Source organism: Gadus morhua, chromosome 7 (assembly GCF_902167405.1).
Source record: "Gadus morhua chromosome 7, gadMor3.0, whole genome shotgun sequence".
Classification (NCBI taxonomy): Eukaryota; Metazoa; Chordata; class Actinopteri; order Gadiformes; family Gadidae; genus Gadus; species Gadus morhua.
Window position 1 is genome coordinate 20563497 of NC_044054.1, and position 26888 is coordinate 20590384.

General features: G+C 42.4%; 1 protein-coding gene across 2 annotated transcripts in view; it reads left to right on the top strand.

The window, feature by feature from the left end:
* The window catches only part of igsf9bb (immunoglobulin superfamily, member 9Bb), a 78581-nt gene that overhangs the window by 20816 nt on the left and 30877 nt on the right, over nucleotides 1-26888 (top strand). For both annotated transcript variants that reach the window (XM_030362304.1, XM_030362305.1), the window contains exons 2-7: nucleotides 1160-1354; nucleotides 8353-8499; nucleotides 15030-15181; nucleotides 18659-18776; nucleotides 24358-24499; nucleotides 26755-26888. The exon at nucleotides 26755-26888 is cut by the window's right edge and continues 12 nt beyond it. In XM_030362304.1, coding sequence (XP_030218164.1) covers nucleotides 1160-1354; nucleotides 8353-8499; nucleotides 15030-15181; nucleotides 18659-18776; nucleotides 24358-24499; nucleotides 26755-26888 — 888 coding nt within the window. The remainder of the gene's footprint in view (nucleotides 1-1159; nucleotides 1355-8352; nucleotides 8500-15029; nucleotides 15182-18658; nucleotides 18777-24357; nucleotides 24500-26754) is intronic.

Here is a 26888-nt window from a genome sequence, read left to right on the forward strand (position 1 = left end):
ATCAGGTGGCTGAACCACTCTGTGATGTGCAGGATGTGTAATAAAAAGCGCAGCAGTGATTCAAATTGATATAGGGAAGTGACGTGAGCACATAATGCCAAAGTATATCATTACCCTTCCGGACTTAATCTCGAGTCAAGAAGATTTGCTATTTGTTTATTTGCCTTCAAGGCCGCCATGGCTTCGTGATCAGTTACTAGAAACTGTAGGGCCTCACGCAGCAGACATATCAAATAAACCTGGAGTTTATTAGCCAAGCCTTTATGGATGCTTTAGAATGCTGGGACACGTGAGTGCATATGAGCCATATTGACTTGTAAATGCTACCACACCACATTTCCGGTCATAAAGACCAGCTACACAGTAATTAGCCTGAGATCGATGCTCCCCCCTCCCCCCCCCAACCCAGACCGTGTGTTTCAATGGGGTTTGCTGATCGTTTAATTGACTAGATTCTGAAAAAGCTAAAGGTGTACAAGCAATGGTAAAAAATATAATTCATCACTGTTACCTTAAGTTGACTGCTTCAGGTGAATGAGCTGACAAAGTGTACCATCAAAGCAGATGCTGATGCCTTCATGAACCCCAAATGTACACATGAGAGCACACACGTTTGTCTGTTGATTCGGTCCCGTGTTGACTCATCCAAATGGCGTAGGTACTATATTCTAGGATTTTGTTGGCCAACACTCACACAAATAATACAAGGCAGTGAAGAAATAGCTGAAGCTGCTGAAGATGACACAAGATGTGTTCATTCTCCTCATAGACAGGAAGAATCAGTGGAAAAAGCTTCTCAGATCGACAACTATAACCAATACACCACGGACCATAAAAATATCAGAGGGCGACACTTGAGATACTGTGAAATGTTTGGCACTCCTCTCATTCGTTATAAAAGTGATATTCAAATAAATCCATATTCTTGCAATTCTTAAAATAAAAATAATCATAAAATATAATGATAGCGCCAATTATATATGTAATGATGGCAGACGATGGTATTCAAATGGAGCAGGTAGCGGTGGGACAGCTGGCTTACAGATACCTGTAGGTTAGCTTGCATTGGAGGTGAAGGAACCCAGAACCCTTTCAGCTGTGAGTATGAGCAACAAACCCTGGCGATTTTGACCAAGAAACCCCAATGCCTTCACCCCAGGTGCCCCCCGCGGAGTGCAGGACGAGCCCCAGTTTGTGACGGCGCGCGCGGGCGACATCGTCATCCTGGGATGCGACGTGCCCCACCCCCTCAACGGTCAGCCCTACGTGGTGGAGTGGTTCAAGTATGGAATGCCCATCCCCTTCTTTATCAACTTCCGCTTCTACCCCCCACATGTGGACCCCGAGTACGCTGGTAAGCTCCGTCCTCTTATTCCTTTAACACCCCTGGGGAATGTCAGTGAGGTGTGCAGGGTCGTTCGCTTTTGAAGGGGCATGTGGTGTTTTCTTGTGCTTGGACATGGTGTAAGGGACGGACATTGTGGTTCACATTAAACTGGCACCACGGATAATTTCATCTCTGAATAAAACCGCAACAAGGTTATTGTTGTAGGATCTGAATGCATCGTCGAACCATTAACACCTTTCGTTTTCAGCTTGCCGTCATTGGGGACGTACTTTGGCTCCACTTATATTAATCTTTTAGCCTTAAATGCTGAGTTTGGAAGTTGGAAGTGGTATCTCTACAGTTCAAGGATTAGTCTTTGAATGATAGATGTATAGATTTATTTGACTAGAGGTTTGTTCAGTTCGGGTTTTAGTCAACCCCTTAAAGCAGTGGTCTGTATGATTTGGAAGCAGATAAGACTCAAGAGAGCAAGATATTCTAAATAATCCCCAAAAAATCTGCCCTCCCTCCTGCACCTGTGGTTTAGCAATGATAACACTGTGTGCACGCATGTGATTGACAGGCAAGATGGATTCCCCGTAATAATCAGGGAAGAGATGCCCTGAGGGGTCAGAAGTTACCCGGGAGCAGCATTCAATTGTAATGTTCGCATGCAGAGGTAGGCACAATCAGATAGAATAGATATTCTTACAGCATTGCTGTGAGCATTGCACTCACTAATAGCTAAAGGATTGCTTTCAAACAAATTAACCTCAAATTATAGTGCACAAATCGTACCTTCAGGACCTTTAAACAAGCCAGTGCTTTTTTCAGGGCCGATAATATTACCTCTTCCAACACCACAACCACACTTACCCTGTGGTATCATCAATACCCCAGTGTCACTCTCTTTACCTATAATTGTTTTTGGTTCATCCGGAACCCATTACTTTGATTTGTTTTCAAATTGTTTCCTTTTTTGAACCAATTCTTGCTCTGATGGGACCAAGAACAATGCATACAATTAGGGGCCCGATGTTGTCTTTAAGGTAATGGAATTGACGGATGATGTTTCAGATAACTCTTTGTCAATTTTTTAAGTTATTGTTAGCGTTATTGTGTCAGTGGTTGTGCGTAATACTCATTATTGAGGCTAAAATACCTTTACACTTTATATGTTTTTTTTATTTTTTTTTATCTATGTAGCGATAGGTAAAAAACAGTAGATTGTTTTTTTCGCTTGTTTCAAGGGTTTTGTGCATGACACGTTAATGCTAGTGCTAGTTAAAAGCACAATACAGCTTTAACACAATTAAAAGCCACAGTGCCTTCCCTCCCTAACTTTTACTAAAGGGAAAAATGGCTTTTTATCCACGGAATTCCATTTCTAATCAATCACATTATTTTGCATTTTACAATTAGCATCCCATTTAAACATTGACTTTGACATCTATCAATATGTGCCTTAGAGCCAGAGTCTGCATCAGATAAAGGAGTACATATCCATTAAAGTGCTCTTTACACCTTTTAGGCCTCCTATAATTCACCATTTTGTCAAGCAAAACACATATTTGCTCTTGTGGGGGTTTATCGTAGATATTCACTTTTCCTGAGCAACTGTTGAGGGCCAGAGGACAGGGAATGGCAGCGACAAGAGAAGCAAAGAACAGGTTATGTTAATTACAGATTACCTAAGAGCTATATTTGCACATGTATTATCATCCATCTTATATTTAGAGTAGAAGACAAGGTGGGTATAGCTTGTCTAACCACTAAATTGATAATATGACAGCCTAATTGCATTAGCTGGTTGTTTGTGTTATATCTATCATGGATCTCTGACGTTCATTGGAATTTAGCTCATTGTCGCATTTAAATTTAATTCAGTTAAAACCTTGAAATTAAGATATTAATCCAATAAAATCCAATCCAGTGTTCTCAGCTGGTAATACACAGGAAGGTGACAAGAATGATGTTTATGTTATAAGAGAAACGATAAATACAGTTGTCTTCCTCAAATCTATATGAACTAGCAACAATATGAGCCATTTTCTCACTTTATTATAGCTATGAAAGCCAATCAATTCCCCCCCACACATGCATATGCAGTGTTTTTTGGACACCATTAAAAGCTTAAAGCTTAATTAATTTTCAATGCTACAAAGTACAGCTAACCTCAACAATACTGTGCACACTAGAAAGAAGGTATTGTGTCACATGACCTTTTTTTGTACTGCAGATTGGAATCCTGCATCCAGCTTCTACGCAACAGTTCTACGTCATCATCATTGTAGCATACACAGAGGTCGAGATCCAGTGCAGCTTGGATGAACTCTCATAAAGACTTGCATTGTGATCCCTTTAGATCAGGAGGATATCTGGAACAAGTGATTTCCGGGATGACCATTTCGGCAGTTGGCGTTCACAAAGCAAACTGTCAGACTCTGAAACATGTTTGCCCTTGGTCTCTGTAAGTCATTGTCCCTTTTGTGAGATCGCAACTTAACAAAAACAGAGGGGCTCAGAGATACTGGAAAGAGAATTATGCAGGGTCAATGTGGAAGGGGCAGGTCTGTGGTGGGTTCAAGGGGTTAGCTTGGCCCTTCAAGGAAGCAACGCAAGGGGGTTTCCGGACCAATTACGTCCTTGTGGAACCGACTTTCATCATCCACAAGGGCCTGACGTGCGCCTCCCAAAAGTTGTAACCTTGCGTCGAGGTAACGCAGCAGCAAGGGTTGTGATTGGTCCGCTCACTAAAACCCGACGCAGAAACAAAACAGGTCACGACTGTGTCGAATCGACTGTACGATCATTGCGTTGCGTCAACGTGGAACTATTACTAAGCCATATATTGAATTAGTGGGTGCCCCGGTTTGGTCCGGTCCTCCTATGGAAACTCCTTCCCAGAACTAAAAATGGTGACATTTAAAAGGAGCGACCTCTCAGACATCTGCTACAGCTTATAAATCTGCAACCTCCCTTTTCTGTCTAACCTTCAAGGATTATCATTTCATTATAAATTTGGTTCCAGGCATAGAGCCGAACCTAACCTGCCCCAAAAAGACGGTTATTTATCTGAAGCGAAACATGATTGAGAACACACTGCTTTTTCTCTGAAAAGCATTCAACAGATCTTTTATCCGTCCGCCGTCACATTGAGCACAACCGCCTGGTTTGGTTCCATGAGCAACTTCCACCTCAACCCCCCTCACAACAAGATCATCCGCATGAGTAGAAACTCATTGGACTGGAGCAAGAATCACTCAGCGGCGTTCACATTAGACGGAAAAGGGTGAAAGGGTCACACATTAGCCTCAGACACAACACACCCTGCACCACTATTACAGACACCTCCCCTCAGGACTCGCATATCGGTCACTCCCTCTCAAAAAGTGTGCCGTATCGAGTTTTGTCCGGCCAACCGGTCAGACTGCTGTAGTCAGTTATTTTCAAAATGTTTTAACCATTCAGGGGGCCGTTGTACTGCATTCCTCACTAGGTTTTTAACGTGCGCTTGTGGTCTATGGATTTGTATATTGTCTCACATGTCTTAATACATTTCAACCATGGACGTTGCAGTGCATTGTATTTGCTTGTAAATACTGTTGCATACAAATGACACAAAGAAGAATTGTACTTAAAGCACTCAAAAAGCACTTAAAGCACCTTGACACCCCTTTCAATCCTCCTGCATCTTGGGCCACTCTTGCCATGACATCTTCGTTTGTGTCAATCATGAAGAGTGGGCGTCTGTCAAAGCGCTGTAATTGGGGGACAACGGGGAGTTGATGGAAGAGACGCGCAGACGTGAAAGCTGACTGAATAGATTTTTTTAGTGGGCGAACAGCTGGACTTGTTCCTTAATCAGCTGAGTGAGGAACGTCCTGCTGGCTGCGGGTTATCTGCCTCCCTGGGCTGTCGCTTCCCTCCACGTACGATTGTGTTGCTACTTCCTTTGACTCTGTTCAAACAGAGCAAAGTTAAACACTATCAGATGAGGCTAGGGGGTAGTTATATCCGGCCTCTCGGAAAAGACAATGAACCCCAGAAAGAAAAGGCCATGCGTGAGCGCACAGAAAATAAATCTTTCAACTGAATGGGCATTTGCCATCTAGAAAGATGAGCTGCGTCAAAGATTGGTTCGCGAATAAGAAATGAAAAAAACATAAATCTGCCCAAGCTTAATTTAACAACCTTGCATCTGAATATGAAATATGCTGTTCATTACCTTTGTCCATGCAGGGTTGTGTTGCATATTGTATCATCATTACCATCATTTTATTTTAGTCATTTCTCAGTGGTAAAAACTCCCAGTATTTCCTATCTGATAACATTCCTGTCCCCTTGGATATGGGTCAGAATATAGTGGACAGTACCTGCAGATGCCACTGTCCATGTGCAGGAGATCCCCTGTGAGAGCTTTATTATGTGCATCCAGACTCACAACCTGCGTTCAGACCTCAAGTGTGGCCTATGCAGGTCCCTACATGGTCTAATCCAAGACTTTCCTCTTGGGCCAGTGAATACATTCTTGTTAGTGTCTATGGGCCTTGCGGTGTGACAGTAGACAGTTTATCATCTAGTCCCCCCCGAAAGAAAGTGTGTGTGGGAGTGTGTGTAGGGGGGAGGGATTCCCTGGAGCATTAAAATGTGTCTGAAAGTCAACGTTGCTGCTCCATTATGTGTATTTAAAAGTTGAAATGAGAAATTGCTCTTCCGGGCTTAATAGCAGTGTGGGATGTAGTCTCTGATCCACAGAGTGGGATGGTACACAAAAAAAAGGATCAAATTGGTCCTTATACCTGATGAAATGGCAACTCCATGTGTTTATTTTGCTGGAACTCGTTGAACAGTACGACTGAATACTTTGCCACATTATTTCACCCTGTCCTCATTTAGTTTGACGCTTGCTGACAACCATCCCCGGTGTCTGAAATTGTCTCTTCCTGAGCGTTCTTTTTTTAACTGAGAAAACTTTTCGTGGCTTTGCTATTCTATACTAGGCAACTGTTTTGTACTGACTAGTACCGTCTTGTACTGACTACTTAGAGCGCATATAATGGTTGTGGTTTCCCGTTCTGCAGGTCCAATGTATACATCACATTGTGGTGCCTTACACACATTGCAGAATTATTTCCTAAACAACAGCATAATATATAAGTATAATGATAATAAGTAATATAAGTAGAATGAAGACAATGGAAGTTTTTTGGTGGGACTCAATGCTCAAACATCAATCGAGGCTCCCAATGTCGATAATTAAAAAGCATAATTGTATTTTTATCTTTTTCTTTTTATCACAGCTACAATCTATTTGTTGTTATGCAACGTGCACAAACAGACAAAGAAATAATAGCTTGAACGTGACGTTGCTCAGCAAGTTGAATCGCACATTTTTGAAGCCTTGAGATCTAATTTCCATGGCACACTGGATCCTCCACTGCTTGCTGTCCCTCGGACGCACAATGTTATAACAAAATGATAAGACGGAAGCCCGTCATTTCTTTGAGAGTAGGGTTTTCCACTACATCAGTCCAGTTGCATTTTACATTGTGATTACATTGTGATTCTACTACAATCCACCAGCCACTGCATTTACCTACACCTTAAACTGGCACCTTCCACGGCACCCCTTATAATAACTATTGTTATAGTCCGACCCTATAGGGTTCGAACCGGAAACCCCAGGAGTTCAGGAGGAACGCATTAACCAATTAAACACCTGACAGCCAATCAAGATTTGTGTGTTATGAACAGTTATATTGTTCTCATGGGTTCTGAAGTGACATTTTATTGCACCCATGTTTACACACAACAGTTTTATTTACCCAAACTAGCATGCAAGGGGTTTAGATAAATCAGGACTATTCCCTAAGTGGAGAGGATAGAAGGATTAATAAGGGATAGTCAGGCTTTGATAATGCCAACGTTTTATCGTTGAGCGGGTGTTTGCTGCCAGAAAGCCCTTTGTCTCGTCCATATTGCCAGATACCATCTGCTACAATCCGGGTGCCAGATTGCCCCGGGGGCAACAGCACCTTATGCTTTGGAAAATGCTACTCCTTAATTCCTGTAGTCCTAGTCAATTTCAAAATATTGATCCCTCTCGATGGAAGGTGACCCCGATGGGCTCTGTGATGTTGTTGTGTTGGTCACCGCCTCACAGGAAGCAATGACCTTTCTTGGCACAGGTCTAAATGGAAAACATCACTCACATCATGGTAGGGTACAGCAGGATGTGGCAGGCAGGGCTTGAGTTGCAGGTTTTGTTGTGGAGAGGTGTCATTTATGTTCTCTGCAATATCCTGAGCCGTTCTTATTACTTAATAATTCTCTAAATTCTGCCTTATTGCCTGACGAATGCTAACTTTTTGATGAAGAATCTTATCGAAAAACTAATTAAAGTGTGTTGCCTTATTAATATCAGTCATGCTAATGTCAGCGAATATTTCATCTCATGTTAACTAACACCTGCTGTTCGCGAAACATATCAGCAATCTATTGGTAGAAACATGCAGTCCCCATTCTCCATGCCCCGAAAAAAAGAAATCCAATTTTAGTGCAGAACTTTTGGGTGCAAATTCCTTTCCCTTGCATTGTCAGCAATATGTCACCCAGAGTTTTGAACAAACTTCATCCTCAAGTACGCAGCTCTGTTCAGGTTGAGGGGGAGTTAAACCTAAACCTGAACCTCTTTTGTCGTCGTCCAAGTTACACACAGGTTTTGCACTACATACCTTGTCCAGATGGTGAGAGTAATTTTACATTTGTGAATGTGTTCCAAAAATTATAGATTTATTGATTAATCGTTGTGCCTCTCTCTCTCTCTCTCTCTCTCTCTCTCTCTCTCACTCTCTCTCTCTCTCTCTCTCTCTCTCTCTCTCTCTCTCTTTCTCTCTCTCTCTCTCTCTCCCTCTCAAACTCTTTCTCTCAACCCAACTCGCTCTCTCTCACCCCCACTCTCTCACCCCCACTCTCTCACCCCCACTCTCTCTCTCTCCCCAACTCTCTCTCTCTCGCGACAGGCCGAGCCAGTCTGCAGGGCAAGTCTTCCCTGCGGATAGAGAATGTGCGCTCCGACGACCAGGGCTGGTACGAGTGCAAGGTGCTGATGCTCGAGCAGCATTATGACACCTTCAACAACGGCAGCTGGGTGCATCTGACCGTCAACGGTAAGTACCCTGCACCCAGCACCCCGCCTTGTCATATGCAGTGTCTGAAACCATACGGGGTGTCTGGAAAAATATATGTGACTAATAAACGGTCTATGAAAAACCAAAAGGTGTGCAACTAATCTTGGTGTGTTTTAAAAATGAAGACCAAATACACCCTGTTCTGACACCAGCCAATGCCTCCAAGATCTAACTTCCAGCAACGCTCTGGAAGTTAAAAAATCTTCGTGGAGCGAAACTGCTTCTATTTTAGAACTGCACCCCGAGCGGCTGGCAGTAATGTTCGGTGTTCACTCAACGATGGGTAATTAGTAGTACGTTTTTGAACATTGCACACATTCTTCAATGTTTTGCTGTGCTTACCTGGCGTATTTCACAACAGCCAGAGGACATTATGTTTCTAATAGTATTTACTGCATAGTAAATACTCTATATGCTTTGGAAGCCATTTGCTAACCTTCCCAAGGGCCACTGACATTCAAGTCCACAAGTAGTGGATAAATACTAATTGTGGCATTTTCTGTCAGAAATAACCCAGGAAACGGGGCTCTGAGATCCATATTAGTCATCCCTTATGGTATGTGCATAAGCTAACAGTCAGTGGGATGCAATGTTCTGTACACTCACAGAACTTAGCATCTCAAGGAACGCCCCCAGCCACATATGCGGCAGTATGCACTTTCACACGCACAGTCAACTCAGCCTGCTGTTGAAGCGTTTATATCGCCACTTCAAACAAACACACACACTGCACACATAGACAAGCACTTCGAGGGAGTCTGGTTGTCCTGACACAGGTTGGTATACTGGTTGCCATGGTAAACTACACACTAGACTACGCCAACCCCCTTGTGGCCCCACAGCACATGAGGTAATATCCATCAGTGGTGTTTGACTGGATAGCCTGCTCTCAGCTCCCAACTTTGGTCTGTACATGATGGGGCCTCAATGTAGTGATGGGATTGTTTTATTAGATATAGTGGTGTGGCCCGGTTTGTAGTCAATTTCCTTTAGATGTGTCTAAAGGAAACATGTTAGGTAATATTACTCAATGTGAAGGTTTTATCCTGGGATAGACTTCTTTGTCAGCAAGAAAACTTGTCGACATCGTGTGTCAGGCAACATTGTTTAATGTTGACATGCTCCTCTTTGTATTAAAAGCCAAAGATAGAGATGGTGACCTCTGTTCTTTTAGTAAAAGGGGATCCTGAAATGTTTTGTTCTGTTATGCTGCGTATGAATCCATCTAATTGGATGGGCCAGAAGGCTTCAAACCAATCCAACAATAAGCAGATCAGGGTTATAATCCATTCATTAATGGAACGTGAAACAGCTTCCTACTCTTCTTAATTTTCCAACTTTAGACAAACTCAGAGCTTGTTAAAAGATGACTTCTGTATTTTTCAACCTGAACCAAATATCCGTAATGATACAGGCCCTGCAATCTAATAATAGGATCCTCCAGTGGCGAAAACAAGCACTTTTAGAGGATGCAGTTTGAAGGGGCGGTATCGCCCCAAAGGGTAACATTGTAGCCAGTTTCACGAGTGCAATGGCTGCAACGCTCTCACGCAATGCCGAACCCATTACATTTTTTTTGCCCGCATTAGTCACTTAAACCATGGCAAAATAGGGTTGAAAAAATCTGTATGTAATCGTTGAAACAGCTTGTGATGAATAAGTTGTGGGAGGGTGTGCTACGTTATGCTATATTATGCTGTGAACCAAACGAGTCATCACTTCCATGAGGGTGGGTTAACTTCTGTCGCTATAAAATGCTGCAAACACTTAAAAAAATAGAAAAAAAAAATAGCTATCAACAATCTAAAATATGAAAATGAAACAAAGTTTTGTGGCGTGTAGTTGGCGCTCAGGGAACACGACATGTTCTTTGCGACCGCTGAGTATGTAACATTACCCGCCCCAAAATGATGAACAAACGATCCACGAGTCAAGATGTTCCCACGGTTGCAGTGTGACACGGCAGCTTCTCCTTAAGCACCGCAACGGTACCATTTTTTTTTTCTCCTTTCCAAACATTTTAAGATGCTTTCAGAACTTTGTGTGCCGACCCAGTTCTCCCTCAGAGAGCATGGCCCGCCTAGACAAGAGGAGATGTGAAGGAAGCAGGGTTCACAACTCACAGGGGGCTAAGTCTTTTTTCCTGCGCTTTAAAAATAGACCCAACCACCTCCGTGATCCCCATGCCGCTGGATGATGCGCCAGAGCCACAGACCTGCTGTGAACAAAATACCCCAAAGAACTGCTGGTCTCTACTCGATTTTGCATTTGTTGTCCATTTTCATTCAGTGTGATTTTCCCTGTAATGAATTCCTTTCATTAATTCTCTCTTTTTACTGTGTCTATCTGTCTATCTATATATCTGTCTATCTATCTTTATATATAAATAAATGTATGTCTTTCTGTCTTTCTGTATCTATGTGTTTGTCTTTCCTGCTCTCTATCTCTCTCTCTGTCTCTCTCTCATTATGACTCGCTCTCTCTCTCTCTCTCTCTCCCTTTCTCTCTCTCTATTTCTCTGTCTGTCTGTCTGTCTGTCTGTCTGTCTGTCTGTCTGTCTGTCTGTCTGTCTGTCTGTCTGTCTGTCTGTCTGTCTGTCTGTCTGTCTGTCTCTCTGTCTGTCTGTCTCTGTCTGTGTGTGTCTCTTGGCTGCAGGTTAGGGTCTCTAAAGGGATAAAAAAGGTCTCTGGCTCGTTCTGCGTCACGGTCAGAAAACAGATTTATACATGACCACTGGCAACTGCTTATCCCACATAGGATTAGACAGCTCAGAGTTGAGTCCCCGAATGTCCCGTTGTGCTGTGAAGGACATTATCATCACCTCTGAATGCGACGAACAAGATTACATTTTTTCATGTCTTTATTATTTACTTATTTTCAAAGTCGATTTTTATTTGTCTCCTGCACTGAGCCAGCTGAAAGTAATTGTTTGGTTGTCTTTGTGCCGATCTAGTGCCAGTCTGTCCCCAGTGCCTTGTGCAGAGCTAGATCAACTTGTTACATGGGCGCTCTAGTCTACTAGAACCCTGCAGTTAGGCCCAAACTACTTCTACTTCTATTTTAAAATATGAAAAATACAAATATCATCCAATTAACTGTTAACGTCTTCCATTCATAATTCTCTCTATGATTTCATTAAAAGCACTAGAAAGACATAATTCATAGTATTAGAATTATTCAGATCGCCTTATACATCTGTAGGACAGGGATTTTGTTTAATTTAATGTGTTCTGGCCTGGGACTTAAAAGCTTTTTCGTTTCCTTAATTACGGATGTACACTAGTGCCACTGTATACCCCACTGAGATAAGAGACAGAACTCATCCTTTTGGTGAGCAGATGAATACTTCTTGTACGGGGTACTAGCTGTAGTGAAGAAAGAAAAGGACGCCTTTTCCCACAGAAGATCAAACAGGATGCAGGATAAAAGAGAAGAAGATGTTTCCATCCATGCTCTTAGTTTACAATCTGCATGACAGTCCTCTCACTCACACATTCACTCACTCAAGGAGTGAGGTAACATTTAACAGCTGTAATCAAACTCGTAAATATGTAGGATAATGATACACATGCGGCACAATATTGGTAAAAGTAGCTATTGTTGCCATAAATAGGACTTAACCTATTGATGACCTGAGTACTGTAAAAACCAAAAACAATCGCCATTAAAATACGGATCATACAGGTTAATCAAACAACATCCTGCATTAAAAATTATATCGAACATTGTCTTATGCTCTGCTTGTAGGGTCAAAGTTCAATAGAACTTAGATGTGCCTCCTTTAATTGATTCGACATGACAAGCATAGTTAGATACTTATTCATACTCAGGTGCGTTAACAGGAAACGGAAGAAAAGCACAAAAGCAAATGTAGCACAAAGCTTATCTGCTGTATATAGATCTTTCTCACCGGCATCTAAATGAGTATGTAACGACAAACCGAAAGCCTAATTTCGTCTCTCCATCCTCCCAGATCTCTATCTCATGCGTGGGGATCAAATGGATTTGACAGCTAAAAGGAGTGACAAAGAGATGAGTCGGAATAATAAAACGGAAAACAGAGGCGTGTTTATTTGATGTCATGGGTTGGCTCTTTGTAATTTTGAGGCCTTAGGAAGTAAGGCCCCATTCTCGATTAGAATGACTAAGACTCTGACATTTAATGAACCAGAAACAAAACAACATTGAAAATGATATGAATATTTGATGCAGGGACAAGCCGCAATTTTCTACGTCCTCCAATTTATCAGAATGTTCCATGGCCGTCAAATTTGAATCATAACAAAAAACAAACAACACTCATTACAAATAAAAACCGAAAAAGCCTATTACGGTACTAACAACGATTTGCCGTCCAGCATGCAGAAAGCTCTAGGCTGAAGGGTTTGACTATGTTTGTGCAATTGCAATTGCTCTCGCTGTCAAACCTAATTAGACAGTTCTCCTTGTAAAGACAACACTGAAATGACTAACCAGAAAGACAAACATAAAGACAAGCATAACGATTCCATGAAAAGGGTAAAAAGATGTGTTTCTGGGTGTGTTGCCTCTAAAGATTATAGCGTGCATAATGGTGATTAGTTTCATTTCAACGTTTTTCCTTATAAGATACATCCTCAAGTCACGTTACAATTGCATTTTGATTTAATGATGCCGTGTGTGACTCTAATTTGAGAGGGAGTCACTCACAATGAGATTAGGTCAGGGGAGAATCCGAGGGGTTGCTTTCAAGAAGAATCACAAGGCTTGTGATTCAATGTGTAAACACACTGTATATCGACGTTGCCCAATGCACATGGAGATGTGAATGAATTGGGATGGTTCACCTCCATTTCCTGTTTAGCATCTGCAAATGTGGTCCACTGTTGACGATTATGATTATGATGATTTCATATAGTGCTTTTCTAGGCAATTTCTAGGTTTATAACAGTGCTGTTAGTGAGTTCATATGTGTGTGTGTGTGTGTGTGTGTGTGTGTGTGTGTGTGTGTGTGTGTGTGTGTGTGTGTGTGTGTGTGTGTGTGTGTGTGTGTGTGTGTGTGTGTGTGTGGGATGGGGGGGTCATCTTCTTCCATCAGTGTGTAGCTCCCACCTGGGTGATGCCAGTTTGCACCAGAACGCTCGCCACACACTGGGATTATTTTCATTGGATTAAAAATCGGAGTAAAAGCCTGGGGGTTTCTGTTTGTTCACTACTAACAACCACTGAAAGAGAAGTCGCATCTTGTGGATTTTTCAACTTGTACTACACTAAGTGAACTCAGGGAGATGTGATATCTTGCTTCCTGTTTGAACCTTAAATCATTCAGGTAACACATTCTCTGGAAGGAATATTCACACAAAAGACGATCAAAGCTTCACTTCATATCAATGGAATCATATCACACTTGAATCTCTTTACCGACCTCATCTCTGTGGTCTGCGTGGTGCCCTGGCCCGTAATCAGTGTGAGTGTTGAATTAGCAGTATGGTCTATGGCTTATGACTGTAGATAGAAGGACACGATAGCATTTGAGAGGCTATGGGATTAGGCATGTAAGCAGATCAGCCATGGTCCTAAGGTGATTATACAGGGAATATATATCCCCCAAAAAAATTAATCTGGAATTATGCACAGAGGAAATCCGTTGAACTTCTGACAATCATATCCGTATGGGCTTGTCCGCTGTGGTGTCGACATGTTGGTGAGCACTTTGTAACTGTGTTTTGAAAAGTGCTATATAAATAAAGTTTATTATTGTTATTATTATTATTATTGACTAAAACGAACAGATCAATGTCGATTTGGTTAGCAATATGTAGCAGCTCCGTATTATCATGGGTCAATATATTCTAAGGCACAAAATTATTCTTCTGTAAAAAAAATGTGTTTACTTCTTCTCTTTCAAATTATTACAGTATAACAGTATTCAATACCAATGAAGCCAAGATGGTGTAACATAAGAATTACAAATTTATAGGAATAATGTAACGTTTCTTAACGGTTTATTATCTACTGGCACGGATTAAACCCATGTTAGTGGACTAGTCAAACATGCATCAGTTAGATAAATAAAGACATCACCTAAACTCACAGAAAATATGCATTACAACAAATCAATTCAGGATAGAAAATCATTATACACAATCTCTCGTCTCTGACTCTTTTGGAAGGAACATTTAATTACATATTCTACATCCAAGTTTTTTTCCGTTTAGCCTTAGCTTAATTAAAGAGTTAACTTCAGCTAAACAAAATCAATAATATAGCTCCATTTGAAAAAAACATGTATATTGCCTTATGTCGAACAAGCACTCTGAAACCTTTCCACTGAGTATTCTATCTATAAATAAAAGTATATATATTTATATGTAGTTTTTACTTTCATTATCAAAATAGAAATCGTTGACAACAGGCTGCTTGGAGCTTTTTATCTTGTCCACATGCTTCTGCTTCATGACACAAAACCCCAAAGCATACATTCGACACATTGATTTCTTTGTCTTCTCTGCGTCCTCCCCGTCCCTCAGCTCCGCCCACCTTCACGGAGACGCCCCCGCAGTATGTGGAGGCCAAGGAAGGGGGCAGCATCACCCTGACCTGCACGGCCTTTGGGAACCCCAAGCCTTCCGTGGGCTGGCTGCGCGAGGGCAACCTGCTGGTCAACAGTGCCAAGTACAAGGTGGGACAGCTGCTGCTTTCCAATTACAACCGCCATCCTACGCTGACCTCTGCCCTTTCACGGGCTATTGTGTTCTGTACTTGACCGTACTTTGTGACCTAAGACTTTAGATGGTATGGATTTGAGTGTGTGAGTGTGTGTATTTGTGAGTGTGTGTGTGTGTGTGTGTGTGTGTGTCTGTGTGTGTGTGTGTGTGTGTGTGTGTGTGTTTTAAAGCTGCCACCTTTACCGAGATTAAGTGTTGTTAGCCGGATGCATTGTGTGCCGGTGTGTATTTTTGTGGGTCTGTTGGTTGAGGGTGAATAATGAAATGTTTCACACAAATGTTTGTGTGTGTGTGTTTGTCTGTGGGGTGGGGGCGGCGCGGGGGGGGGCAGCTGCATGTTTGTGTGTGTGTGTGTGTGTGTGTGTGTGTGTGTGTGTGTGTGTGTGTGTGTGTGTGTGTGTGTGTGTGTGTGTGTGTGTGTGTGTGTGTCTAAGGGAGGAAGGAAATGCTGTCTCTGATAAAACATGGCTTTACTTGCTCCCCAATAAGGCTAAAATTATCAAGTACAGGACATCTTTAAGAATTCAGTTTAGTTATTGACTTGACAAAATGCGACACAATGGGTTATTTTTTAAATAGCTTTTAATAACAAAGATGTAGCTCCTAATCCCATAGTATAAATATCATGATACTTACGAATGTTAAAAAAATATAAGGTAGCCATCTTTCTTTCATAATTTTTCCTCACAGTACGTTCAAGTCAACTTTCCATTCCAACCTTTTCTCTTTTTAATGTCTCTCAAACCATTTGTTCCTCTTTCTCGTGTTATCTCCAACCGTTCCCCTACTAGAGGTTCCGTTACATGTACCGGCTGTATCGTTAAATATTAATTTCAAATATAGATCTGAATTGAACAAACATTTTCCATCTTCTCCGTCCCTCCCACTTCACTGTTCTAACATGTTTAAGTTTTCCCGTCATTTGAAACACAAGGGACCATGCTGAAAGCAAGCTCCTATGAGCTTTGCTCTTCCTCATTTTTAATTAAGGGGGTAGGGGAAATTAATAAACACAGAGGAGCGCATTGCAGTAGCAGAAAAAAAAAAGAATTACAGTAGAGATGCTTAGATCTACTGCCTCTGTTGCCTGCTCCATGCCGAAATATAAGCCATGCTCAGACCCTGGATCAATTATTCAAATGACTTTATTCGAAAGAGTTATGCATCTAAATTGGACTCGCCATTGTTTGAGACGCTAGCGCTCTCTCTGTGTCTCTCTTCCCCTCTCTCTCTCTCTCTCTCTCTCTCTCTCTCTCTCTCTCTCTCTCTCTCTCTCTCTCTCTCTCATTCTCTCTCTCTCTCTCTCTCTCTCTCTCTCTCTCTCTCTCTCTCTCTCTCTCTCTCTCTCTCTCTCTCTCTCTCTCTCTCTCTCTCTCTCTCTCTCTCTCTCTCTCTCTAACTCTCTTGCTCTCCCCCTCCTCTCATCTCCACCCATTGTCTGTCATCCTCATATTCTCCATTCTCATGCATAAATATCATTAAGCAGTAGTGTGTGGACAGTGCTATCAACACATTCACTCCCCACTGATGGAGTGACATGTGATGAGCTTGAGCTGATGTCACTGCAATCTGCCTAATGTGTGTGCCATGAACTTTGGTGCTTCCATGTGTATTCTTTTTTGGATCCATGAGAGTGGCTGAGTTACAAGAACACCCTGGACTGGTGCTGTCTTATGGTATTGCTTTTTCATCCCAGTTGAACGGCAGGGATCTGCCACAATCGCGGCCATTATTTTTCTCCCTGGTACACGATGTTCCTGTCTTTGATGAAGACGGATGAAAAGCTAAACTTGTATGCAAATGTAAATCTTCCGGGAGGTGATCTCTGTTTCGTACTTTGTAGAAGTTTTACCTCAACTCTTGGGAGCATTTGACAGACTTTGGCTCACTTCAACAATTATTCGTGTGACAAAACACGATAGCATGACTTTTTTTTTTGTTGCCAAACTTGAACTCCATGATCGTTGTGTATCATAGAAGTGTAAGACAAAAGCAATCAAATAGAATGGAATGCTAAAATCATTCCGATAAAAAATATATAAATAAAATAGATTTTAGACCTGGAAATGTCTTGCTGTTCTTTGCTGTTCCACCAGCTGTGATGGTAAAGTAATCCCTGTCTCCAGGGCTGACACACTCAGGGACACACTGTGCCTGAATAGATGGAAGGCAGGTGGGGGAGGGGGAGTGGGGTGCTGGTTCAACTACTAGATCTCGCTTCCCAGCATTGATCCGATAATTTCTCTTGGCCCGACAATACATCGTGTTCCCCCAGGAGGAGATGGATTGTGCGGGTTGGCAAAGGTCAGAAAGTGTCTAACCAAATGCTGACTCTCTATTTATTTATTTATTTATTTATTTATTTATTCATCCCAGAATAATTATTGTACAATACTCTCACCTCTAGGGATATGAGCTCTGATGGCTGTGGAAGTGCCTTTTAGTATCTTGATTTCATAATTTTATTAGGGAAGGTAGTTGGAAATCAATTGACTGGACGCGTTGAGTGGGAGTTAATAAATATAATTGCATTCTTTCTTTGTCTCTTTTCTTTTGTTCCTTTGTTCTCTATGTCCTTTTTACTTCTTCTTTTCCCTCTTGCTTTTCTTCAAACCATGCATCCGTTCCTTGCAACTATCCATGTGTGTGTGGTGTGGTGACAAAGCAAGCAAGGCAGAGCAACACGGATGAAAGGAGTACGTGCTTTGCGCCGCGTCGGTCCTTTGAGGCGATAGTGTGCGCTGACAGTCTTTACAGTAGGTCCCAGTAAGAGACAGGCATGGCTTTCTGTCTTGTCACGGGGGCCCAATGGATACTAAACACTTGCTCTGTCATCTCCAGTGCCAGGTTTTGTTTCTGCCTGCTGCCTCGCCTGAAGTAGATTTACCATGTTTGGCTGGATGTGACATCTATTTCTAATGGATGACTGCAGCCCACTCAGCCTGTGCTTGTGCTGAGCTTTGATCTCGTAACGTGTCCCTCTTTTCAGTGTCTTTAGTTATGAGTACAGGTGGGCCAATTCCGCAGGATTATCCTACAATGTTTGAGGATGTACCAACTCGTTTTTTTTTTTACAATGGCTAATTGCTTAACAATTTTCATTGTGCATCTAATAAGCAAACACCTAGGGTTATATGCTGTTAATCCTTTAATCATTGAAGTATCATCACAATTTTATATATTAATTTCTACGCTTAAATAGTTAGCGTTTTTTACTATAGTACAATGAGAATGCGTATTACAATAATGATCTGTGTGTGTGTGTGTGAGTGTGTGTGTGTGTGTGTGTGTGTGTGTGTGTGTGTGTGTGTGTGTGTGTGTGTGTGTGTGTGTGTGTGTGTGTGTGTGTGTGTATCTGTGTGTCTGTGTGTGTGTGTGTGTGTGTGTGTGTGTGTGTGTGTGTGTGTGTGTGTGTGTCTGTGTCTTCCTAGGTGTCTGATGGCAGTCTCTCGGTGCTGACCATCCACAGGGATGACAGAGGGGCGTACACCTGCCGAGCTTTCAGCCCCCAAGGAGAGGTCATCCACACCACACGTCTGCTCGTACAAGGTAGGGCTCAAGGTCGTCACACTGGGGTAGGGTCAAACTCTGTCAAAAGAGTTTAGTAAGACATTTTGGATAAAAATCTCCACCAAATAGTTTTGGCATATGGATCGAATAATCTATTCAGCGCATCATAGTATATTGTATACAGCACATTTGTAGTATGTTATAATCAGCATATATTCACTTTGCCATATGATTCAAAGATATCTTTGGCAAATATGGTTAGCATATTATATTTGCCATACACAAGTCTGCATACAGAGATTATCTTCCGTTAAAACGAGCCCTGTGGTTTTCAATCCCCTTCAGCCTTCAGAATGCATGACCAATCATGGGTTTTAGCTATGGTATGACAACTCCAGGACCACACCTAAACACAACACGTCATTTTGGCGACTCATGTTACCAATACCAACAGATGTTCTATTGAAGCCGGGAGAGACAGTTATGATGGTTTAATCGTGATTCACACAAACAGGTTGGGAAATAAACAAAGAATGGAGCTCTGGGACCATTTATTGAAACATTTAGGGCTAAATATGTATTTCAAGCATTTTCTGCTTTATATTCCATTCATAAGGACGATTTTAACTTTTCTTGGCAGAGAGCCAAACAATCAGCAAGCTATTAGTATCACATTTCCAACATCTGTTTCACTGTCAATGTGTGTGTTTTCGTGGAGTTTAATATTTTTCCCCAAGCAAATCAGCCTGAATCCCCGAAAACTACCTTCAAGGAAGTGATTTGAGGTGTGTTTCTTACTTAAAGAAGGAACAGATAAATAATGATAATAAGACTGAAACAAGGGTTTTCAGGTTGCTGCTTTTCTTGTCTCCAATGTTGAGCTGGTTCCTTGGCACCCGCCTTTCCTACTGTAAAGGAGCAGAGACATGTGGAAATAATTTGCGAACTTCAGTTGTTCGTTTGATTCTGGGAGGGGCTGTGTAAACAGGAAATCAAAGGGAATGAATAGATTGAGTAAACTTGACAGTCAGATTTGTCTGAGCTTTAGGACGGATGGACTTTGACAGAAAAGGGTCATTCCCCAAAGTAACAAAGATCAGGGCTAATCTTGCCCCGTCATTGATTATTTAAGTTGCTTTGGCATGCTAAATTCCCAACGGCAGTTCAGTTCAGTGATGAATAATTCATTAACGATTAATATTTCATGGTGATATTAGCCTGATATTAATAGTCAAGTTACTTTTATTCTATCATACTGACAATGCGGGTGCTTTTCCAACCAGAGTTTGTGTGCAATGATGTTGTGTTGCCTGGCTACATGTGTGGCTATTGACAACTGTGCTGTTCCATTTCAAACAGATTTGATGTCTTATTTCAGGCAGCAGAATAATTGTGAACGATGTTGAATTTCTTCTCTCTGTCAAAAAGAAATGTTTTGTGACAGGCATATTTATTTTTCCACTTTTTGACAGAGTTTGACACAAAAATCGTATAGTGCACACACACATACACACACGCAAACACACATTTATCTTGAAACGTTGGATGTTCCTCCCATGACACCTCACGGGCAGCGTAAATAAATAAGAGCGTTCTGTTAGCGGGCCGATTAATATTTAATGACAAAAGGCTAATTGGTGGTTAACCATGGCTTTCAACTGATTACACCAATTTAAACGCTTTGGGGCTATTCAGAAGCCCCATTGCTCTGTGTCACCCACTATCAGGGTTTGGGAGGGGCGGGGCTAAGGTGTGTCAGATTATTATAGGTTATCCTGGGAAGCTAACAGGCAGCCGATCAACAACGATACCATTAAGCCAGCTGGCCTGCTTCAAGCATAGGGAGCAAACAACTAACTAAAATAGCAACAAATGTGCATACTTGTCTCTTAACACACACAAACAAACAAACACACACGCACACACACACATGCGCACATTTACATACATGAGCACATGCACACTCACACTCGCACACACAAAGCCACACAAAAACACACACACACACACACACACACACACACACACACACACACACACACACACACACACACACACACACACACACACACACACACACACACACACACACACACACACACATGCATATGCACAGACATAGAGATAAAAACAAACATTTGGCATTCAACAGAGTAAACATGCCCACAAACACACATTCATGCATGTTCTGGACCAACTCCCACACAGTTTGAGTTTGACACAAAGACACAAGCACCCACCACACACACACACACACACACACGCACACACAGAAACACACACACAGAAACACACACATCTAGGCACATAGTCAGAGACACTTGTGCGTCTGGTGCTGGTAGTAGTTGGGCTGCTAATGGGGGTTGGCAGATGGAAGCGGCCTGCCTGTTAAAGGCTCAGGCCCTGGGCTCAGATCGCGACTAACATATGGGGCTTGCACTTTAAAGTGGCAACGCCAACTTGTCTTTCCCTGTGTGAGTGCAAATGTTGGTGTATGGGTGTGTTTACTTGACTGTGGCTTTGCCTGTTTGGGTCTGTGCGTGCGTGCGTGCGTGCGTGCGTGCGTGCGTGCGTGTGTGTGTGAATGTGAGTCGTATACACAGACACTCTGTATTTAAAGATTAGAGATTACGTTGTGGGTTTGACCAATTTGATGGTGGCGGTATGGTGGAGTGTATTAATGGTAAGCGATGGTAGATGCATATGTGCTTATGCTTTGACATCGGTTGTATAATATTTCTTGTGTGAAAGCTATGTAACGATTTCTACACCATTTCGATATGCACCGTTTGATTACATTGAAAGGAATTTATTTTTATTTTATTTTCTATTGTATTCTATTCGATATGTTTGAATGCAAGGTTTTGAGGAACTAGCCCTATGTGACGATCTGGATATCCATGGTTGTTTTTCTCAATGAATATCAGTCTGGCCTTGGCCGGGCTGATTGCCGAATATACGTTGTTCAAAGAACTCCAGCCAATCAGAGTGATGCTTGTCCTCTTCACTCTTGCAGGATCTTGCAGTCGGACAAAAAGCGAAAAACAGATTCTAATCTGAGTAAAGCCATTTATTTTGGATGCAAAACATGGATTGTTGTGTAGATTGCTACACTTTCCTAGGGCACTGAATTGTTTTTTAATTCTGCCGACTGCGGCACTCCTTATTTGACATGAACACCCTCTGCCGAGCAATGATCGGCACTCTACGTTTTTTGGAAAGGCTTTTAAAATTTCTTTAAACAGAATCGAGGCCACACAAATCTGCAGAGAGAAACAGAATGGGAACTCGGGAGATTGGGAGGGTCACACAAACAAGGCTATTGATGAACAGTGAAGACGGATGAACCCGTCCAAATCCGCCTGATTGTTCATTTAGTTAATTCTATCAAAATCTTTGTGTCGGAGCCTGCTGACCTAATGCTGTTTTATATCACATTAAACACATGTTTAGAAAATAATTACAATTAGCATAATCGTAATTGCTGTCATGCTTACAGTATTCCTGTCTAAACTCAGATGCACAAAAATGCACGGAAAGTATACAAGAAGGGTAGGGCGACCGCATAGAAGGAAACGGGAATGACTTTATCTGCAGCATAAGCTGCAAATAAAGGGAAAGCGTGAATAAACACACATGCTGACATTGCTTGGAATGTGATGGAGATTATAGTTCAACACAGAACCGTTGCAATGGGAATGATGGAGAGGAAAAATGTTCTGATCCACAGGGGATCCGATATGACCTAGGGGCGACATGCACAGAAGCATTCCTGAAACATATCCGACATGTTACCTTCAGCATGGCTAGGCAATAGTTTTGACAATTTAATGACTATTATATTTCTGGTATATTATGTTATGTTAATATATTATTTGAGTTAAGTTTTATCATCTATCATCTACTTTTTGTTTTGTTTTCCAAGTGCCTTGGGATTATTGAAAGGCGCATTAGCTTAGACTTTATTCACACACACACACACACACACACACACACACACACACACACACACACACACACACACACACACACACACACACACACACACACACACACACACACACACACACATACTCACAGAGAAAAGCATGGTCGTTTTTGCTGCCACACCAGACTAGTTAGCTTGAGTGTTAGCAGGTTAAGGGGCTTAACCGGTTAGGGGTCAAGCAGGGGTTACGGTGGGGCGATAAAAGAGGCAAGGGAAAAAAACACTGACATGAAATATGTGCTAGGAGAGTGGAATAGGAACAAGCATCTGGCACAGCTGGGGTGAAATCGTGATGTCCCATCAACCTTTGATGGCGCCAAACTCAAACAGCGGGCAATATGTTGGAGCTACACAATTCCACACATCTCTCGGGTGGATATTGGTTGTATGTTGTGTTTGGTAATCCCCTTTCTTTTATGTAGTGTGTAGCCTATCCAATGTGTTGTAATTTCCAACAGGAATCCCATAATAATCAGTAGACAGAGTTTGGTGAGACAGTGAAGGGAAGTTTTAGGTATTGTTTGAAAAATAGAGCATTGAGTGCTGAACATTGTCTGTTGAAGAACATTTTCTGTAAGTTTCAAAGATTGTGACAAAAACGTAAATATAGTTCCTTGCGTATATTCCAGCACAAAACAAGACCTTTCTTGTTTTGTCTCAATTAAGCGTCAACTCTCCTGTCTGAGCTGCCTGTGGCTAACACTGTTGTTCCACCTTTAGGGCCGCCGAAGGTGCTATTTAAGTATTTTATTCAGCAGTCCTAGGATGCTATCGACTGCAATAGCGGATCGTTTAAATGCTCTTGGTATCTACTCTTCTTCTGGTCTATTGGCCTCAGGGTCCATAAATAAACGGATCTGCACCGATTCTCAAGTATTGTCGTTGCGAATGTTGTAACTTGGCTAATGACATTGGCTCACTGTCCACCGTTGAACATCCGCACAGCAAGCAAGAGACTTACTCCGCTTCACATCGACATTGGGTGCATGGTCAATGCTAGGCAATCTTCGCAAATTTAAAAGCAATAAATGTATGTTTTGAGACGTAGGTCTATGCATAGGTGTGTTATACTAGTTTTTTTTTGGTTTTAATGACAAATCGTTAAAGAGTGTCACCCATTCTGTCTCCGTTTCCTCAACCTTATGCAGTGCAGATGATCAATTTCTAAGGAAACAAAGAAGTAAATGTTGCACGAACATGCATCTCAATATGTCTAGCCTGCAAGTATATTTAGATACACAACTCTGTTCTTTTGTTTGATACATTTATGTTTAGTCAAATAACAGATGGTGGACCTTTTTTTTTATTTTCAATGAATAATTCTATGGTTTGTTTAGCCTGAAACCCACACATACCTGCAACACACACACACACACACACACACACACACACACACACACACACACACACACACACACACACACACACACACACACACACACACACCTGGAACACAAACACAAGAGGCAGCTGAAGCATTTCATTTGGGAGGACAATCAAGACGTCATGGGTCCATCATAGTCACACGTCTCCCACAGTTGGATATAGTTTTAGATTTCACTATCACACCTGACAGGTGTGACCGTGAAAACCATGAAATCAATTTTTTTCCCGTGTCAACCTTTCCCTCAGGCCCTCCGTTCATCGTTTCGCCACCAGAGAACATCACGGTAAACATTTCCCAGGACGCCTTCTTCACCTGCCAGGCCGAGGCCTACCCGGGCAACCTGACCTACACCTGGTTCTGGGAGGAGGACAACGTCTTCTTCAAGAAGTAAGGCCCCGTTGGTACCGACCGCGACCTGCCTTTCATCCCGGTCACTCGCCGACCCCCTGCTGTTGGGTGGTTGCATGCCCAGTGTGTGTGTGTGTGTGTGTGTGTGTGTGTGTGTGTGTGTGTGTGTGTGTGTACAGTCAGGCTGAGGCTGTGTATGCTGTCCTCTTTGATAGATCATGCAGGATTGTCATTAGTGACATGTTTTACTGAAGTTGTTTGGTTTAATCAGACGCTTTTATCTATAGTGACAGTACATTTGAGAACAATCAAAAGAATAAATCAAAATGAACGACAAAAAGTGCAGTACTGCACACGACTAAGGGAAACACCAACAGAACGGGTCAGAGCAGCTTAAGGAGAAGGAAAGTAAGAACATATATTCCACGAGCCGGAGTATATTTATTATTTGTTCCTACCAGCATCAGATTCAATTGAACAACCAAAGACATTTGTGCAGATAAACCAACCACAACTGCACAAGACAGTTTATGAGATGTTATAAAAGCAGGGTTTTTTCTTGTGTGGCTATTCTTGTGGATGTTATTCACAATGTGTGTATAAAGTGGGCAAATGAAAACAGGAGCTAATAAATATAGCCCAAAAAATAGAGCTGTAGAGAATCAGCCGACAGTGCCAACAAGGTGAGTGATGGAAGGTTAATCACCAGGAGTGGATTACAGTCACAGGTCACCGCAAACAGCAACCTGACAAGGCAGGCTGTGTAAAACCTGCTGAAGTCTTAAGATAAAAACATACCTATTTATGAGCTGGTAAAAGCTTCTGAAAGAGAATCTGGGCTTCTTAAATCCATCAAACCGGACGCCAAGCGTTGAGACGTGCGTGGGTTTATTTTTGGCTTTTTCTTTATGAATCCCAGTTTCATCTTGCACACTGTCTCCCATGTCTGGTCAAAAGGTATGAGTTTGCACGTGTGTGTGTGTGTGTGCGTGTGTGTGTGTCTGTGGGCACGCAGGTGTGTGTGTGTGTGTGTGTGTGTTGGATGACGGACGTGTCCTGTATTGTGTATATGTCTTCCATACAAAGCCATGGGCAAAATACATTTTTCCTGCGTTTTCTCCAGACATTTGTGCAACACCTTGTCCTTTCTGCTCACTAGGAGCCACGCAGTGGACCACTACCGTCATGCTGTCCTGAAGGCTCACGTGTGGCTCACTTGGCACTGCAATGTGTAGATCATAACATTTCAAATGTTCTTTGCACATAAATGCTTGTTCATGCCGTTTTATATCATCCGGTGAGGAACTGCTCACGCATTCAGAAAAGTAACTCGAACTAAGATCAACTTTTACCATGAAATCTCACGTCCTTTTTTGCTCCATACGTAATGATTCATCCCACGGCTGCCAACATGTCAGAGCCCAAGTTAATGCTGTGCAAATTCTAACAGAAGGTTAAAACACGTTCCATTCAACGTAGAACAACTGCGATCCCCGAGGCCATCGAAAGTCACCCGCACGTCGTACTTATTTTCTCAGTGTGTATACAGGAAGGCCCGTGTCACAGCCACCAGCTTCTGGTCTCTTATTAATAGAAACAATTCATCTGGTGGACGCATGATCAGCTTTGTCAGAGGCGCTATATTTAGAGCGTTGTGGGAGCACTCTCAAGAGGAGCCGGCAGTGTGAGGAGAACAACCTCTCTCCTCTCGCCTCCTCCCATGAGCCAGAGAACACTCCATTCTTTAATTCATTTTTTTCTTAACTCAGCTGCAAAAACGGCCGCCCCGTTTCTGCGGAGGCCCAGACATGTGGAGGCTGCTGCTACGTCCCCCCCCCCCCGCCGCCCCCGCCATACCCCCCCCGGCCGCTCTGTCCCGGGCCGGTGGGACCCAGCAGCAGATGACTACAACCTTCTGTTGTGCCGTAGTCTCTCTCTCTCCCTCCCTCCCTCCCTCTCTCCACCCACAAATCCCTCCTGCCGTCTCTGTTTGGCCTTCTGTTGAGTCCACCTCTGCGGCTGTGCTACTGAATTAGGTTCAAATGGTGTGCCCACATGCATGCATTTTGACGGGACCAGGTTAACATTCACATTTGCTTGAAATGCTGGATCCTCGGCTCCCTGTGAATACTTATTGATGATATCACCACAGTTAAATCAAAAGAATTGTATCATTTTTGTTTTTTCATGCCAGGACTGGCATGAGCACATGTCCTCTTGATTTGACACGACTTATCTTAACCTGTCTCCTTTCCTTTGACGCTTGTCTACTTTCCTCGTTTCTCCTCTCACAGTGACCTGAAGCGCAGAGTCAGTATTCTTATTGACGGTTCCCTCATCATCGCTCAAGTCAAGCCCGAGGATGCTGGGAAATACACTTGTAGCCCTAGCAACAGCCTGGGTCAGGCCCCAACTGCCTCGGCCTACA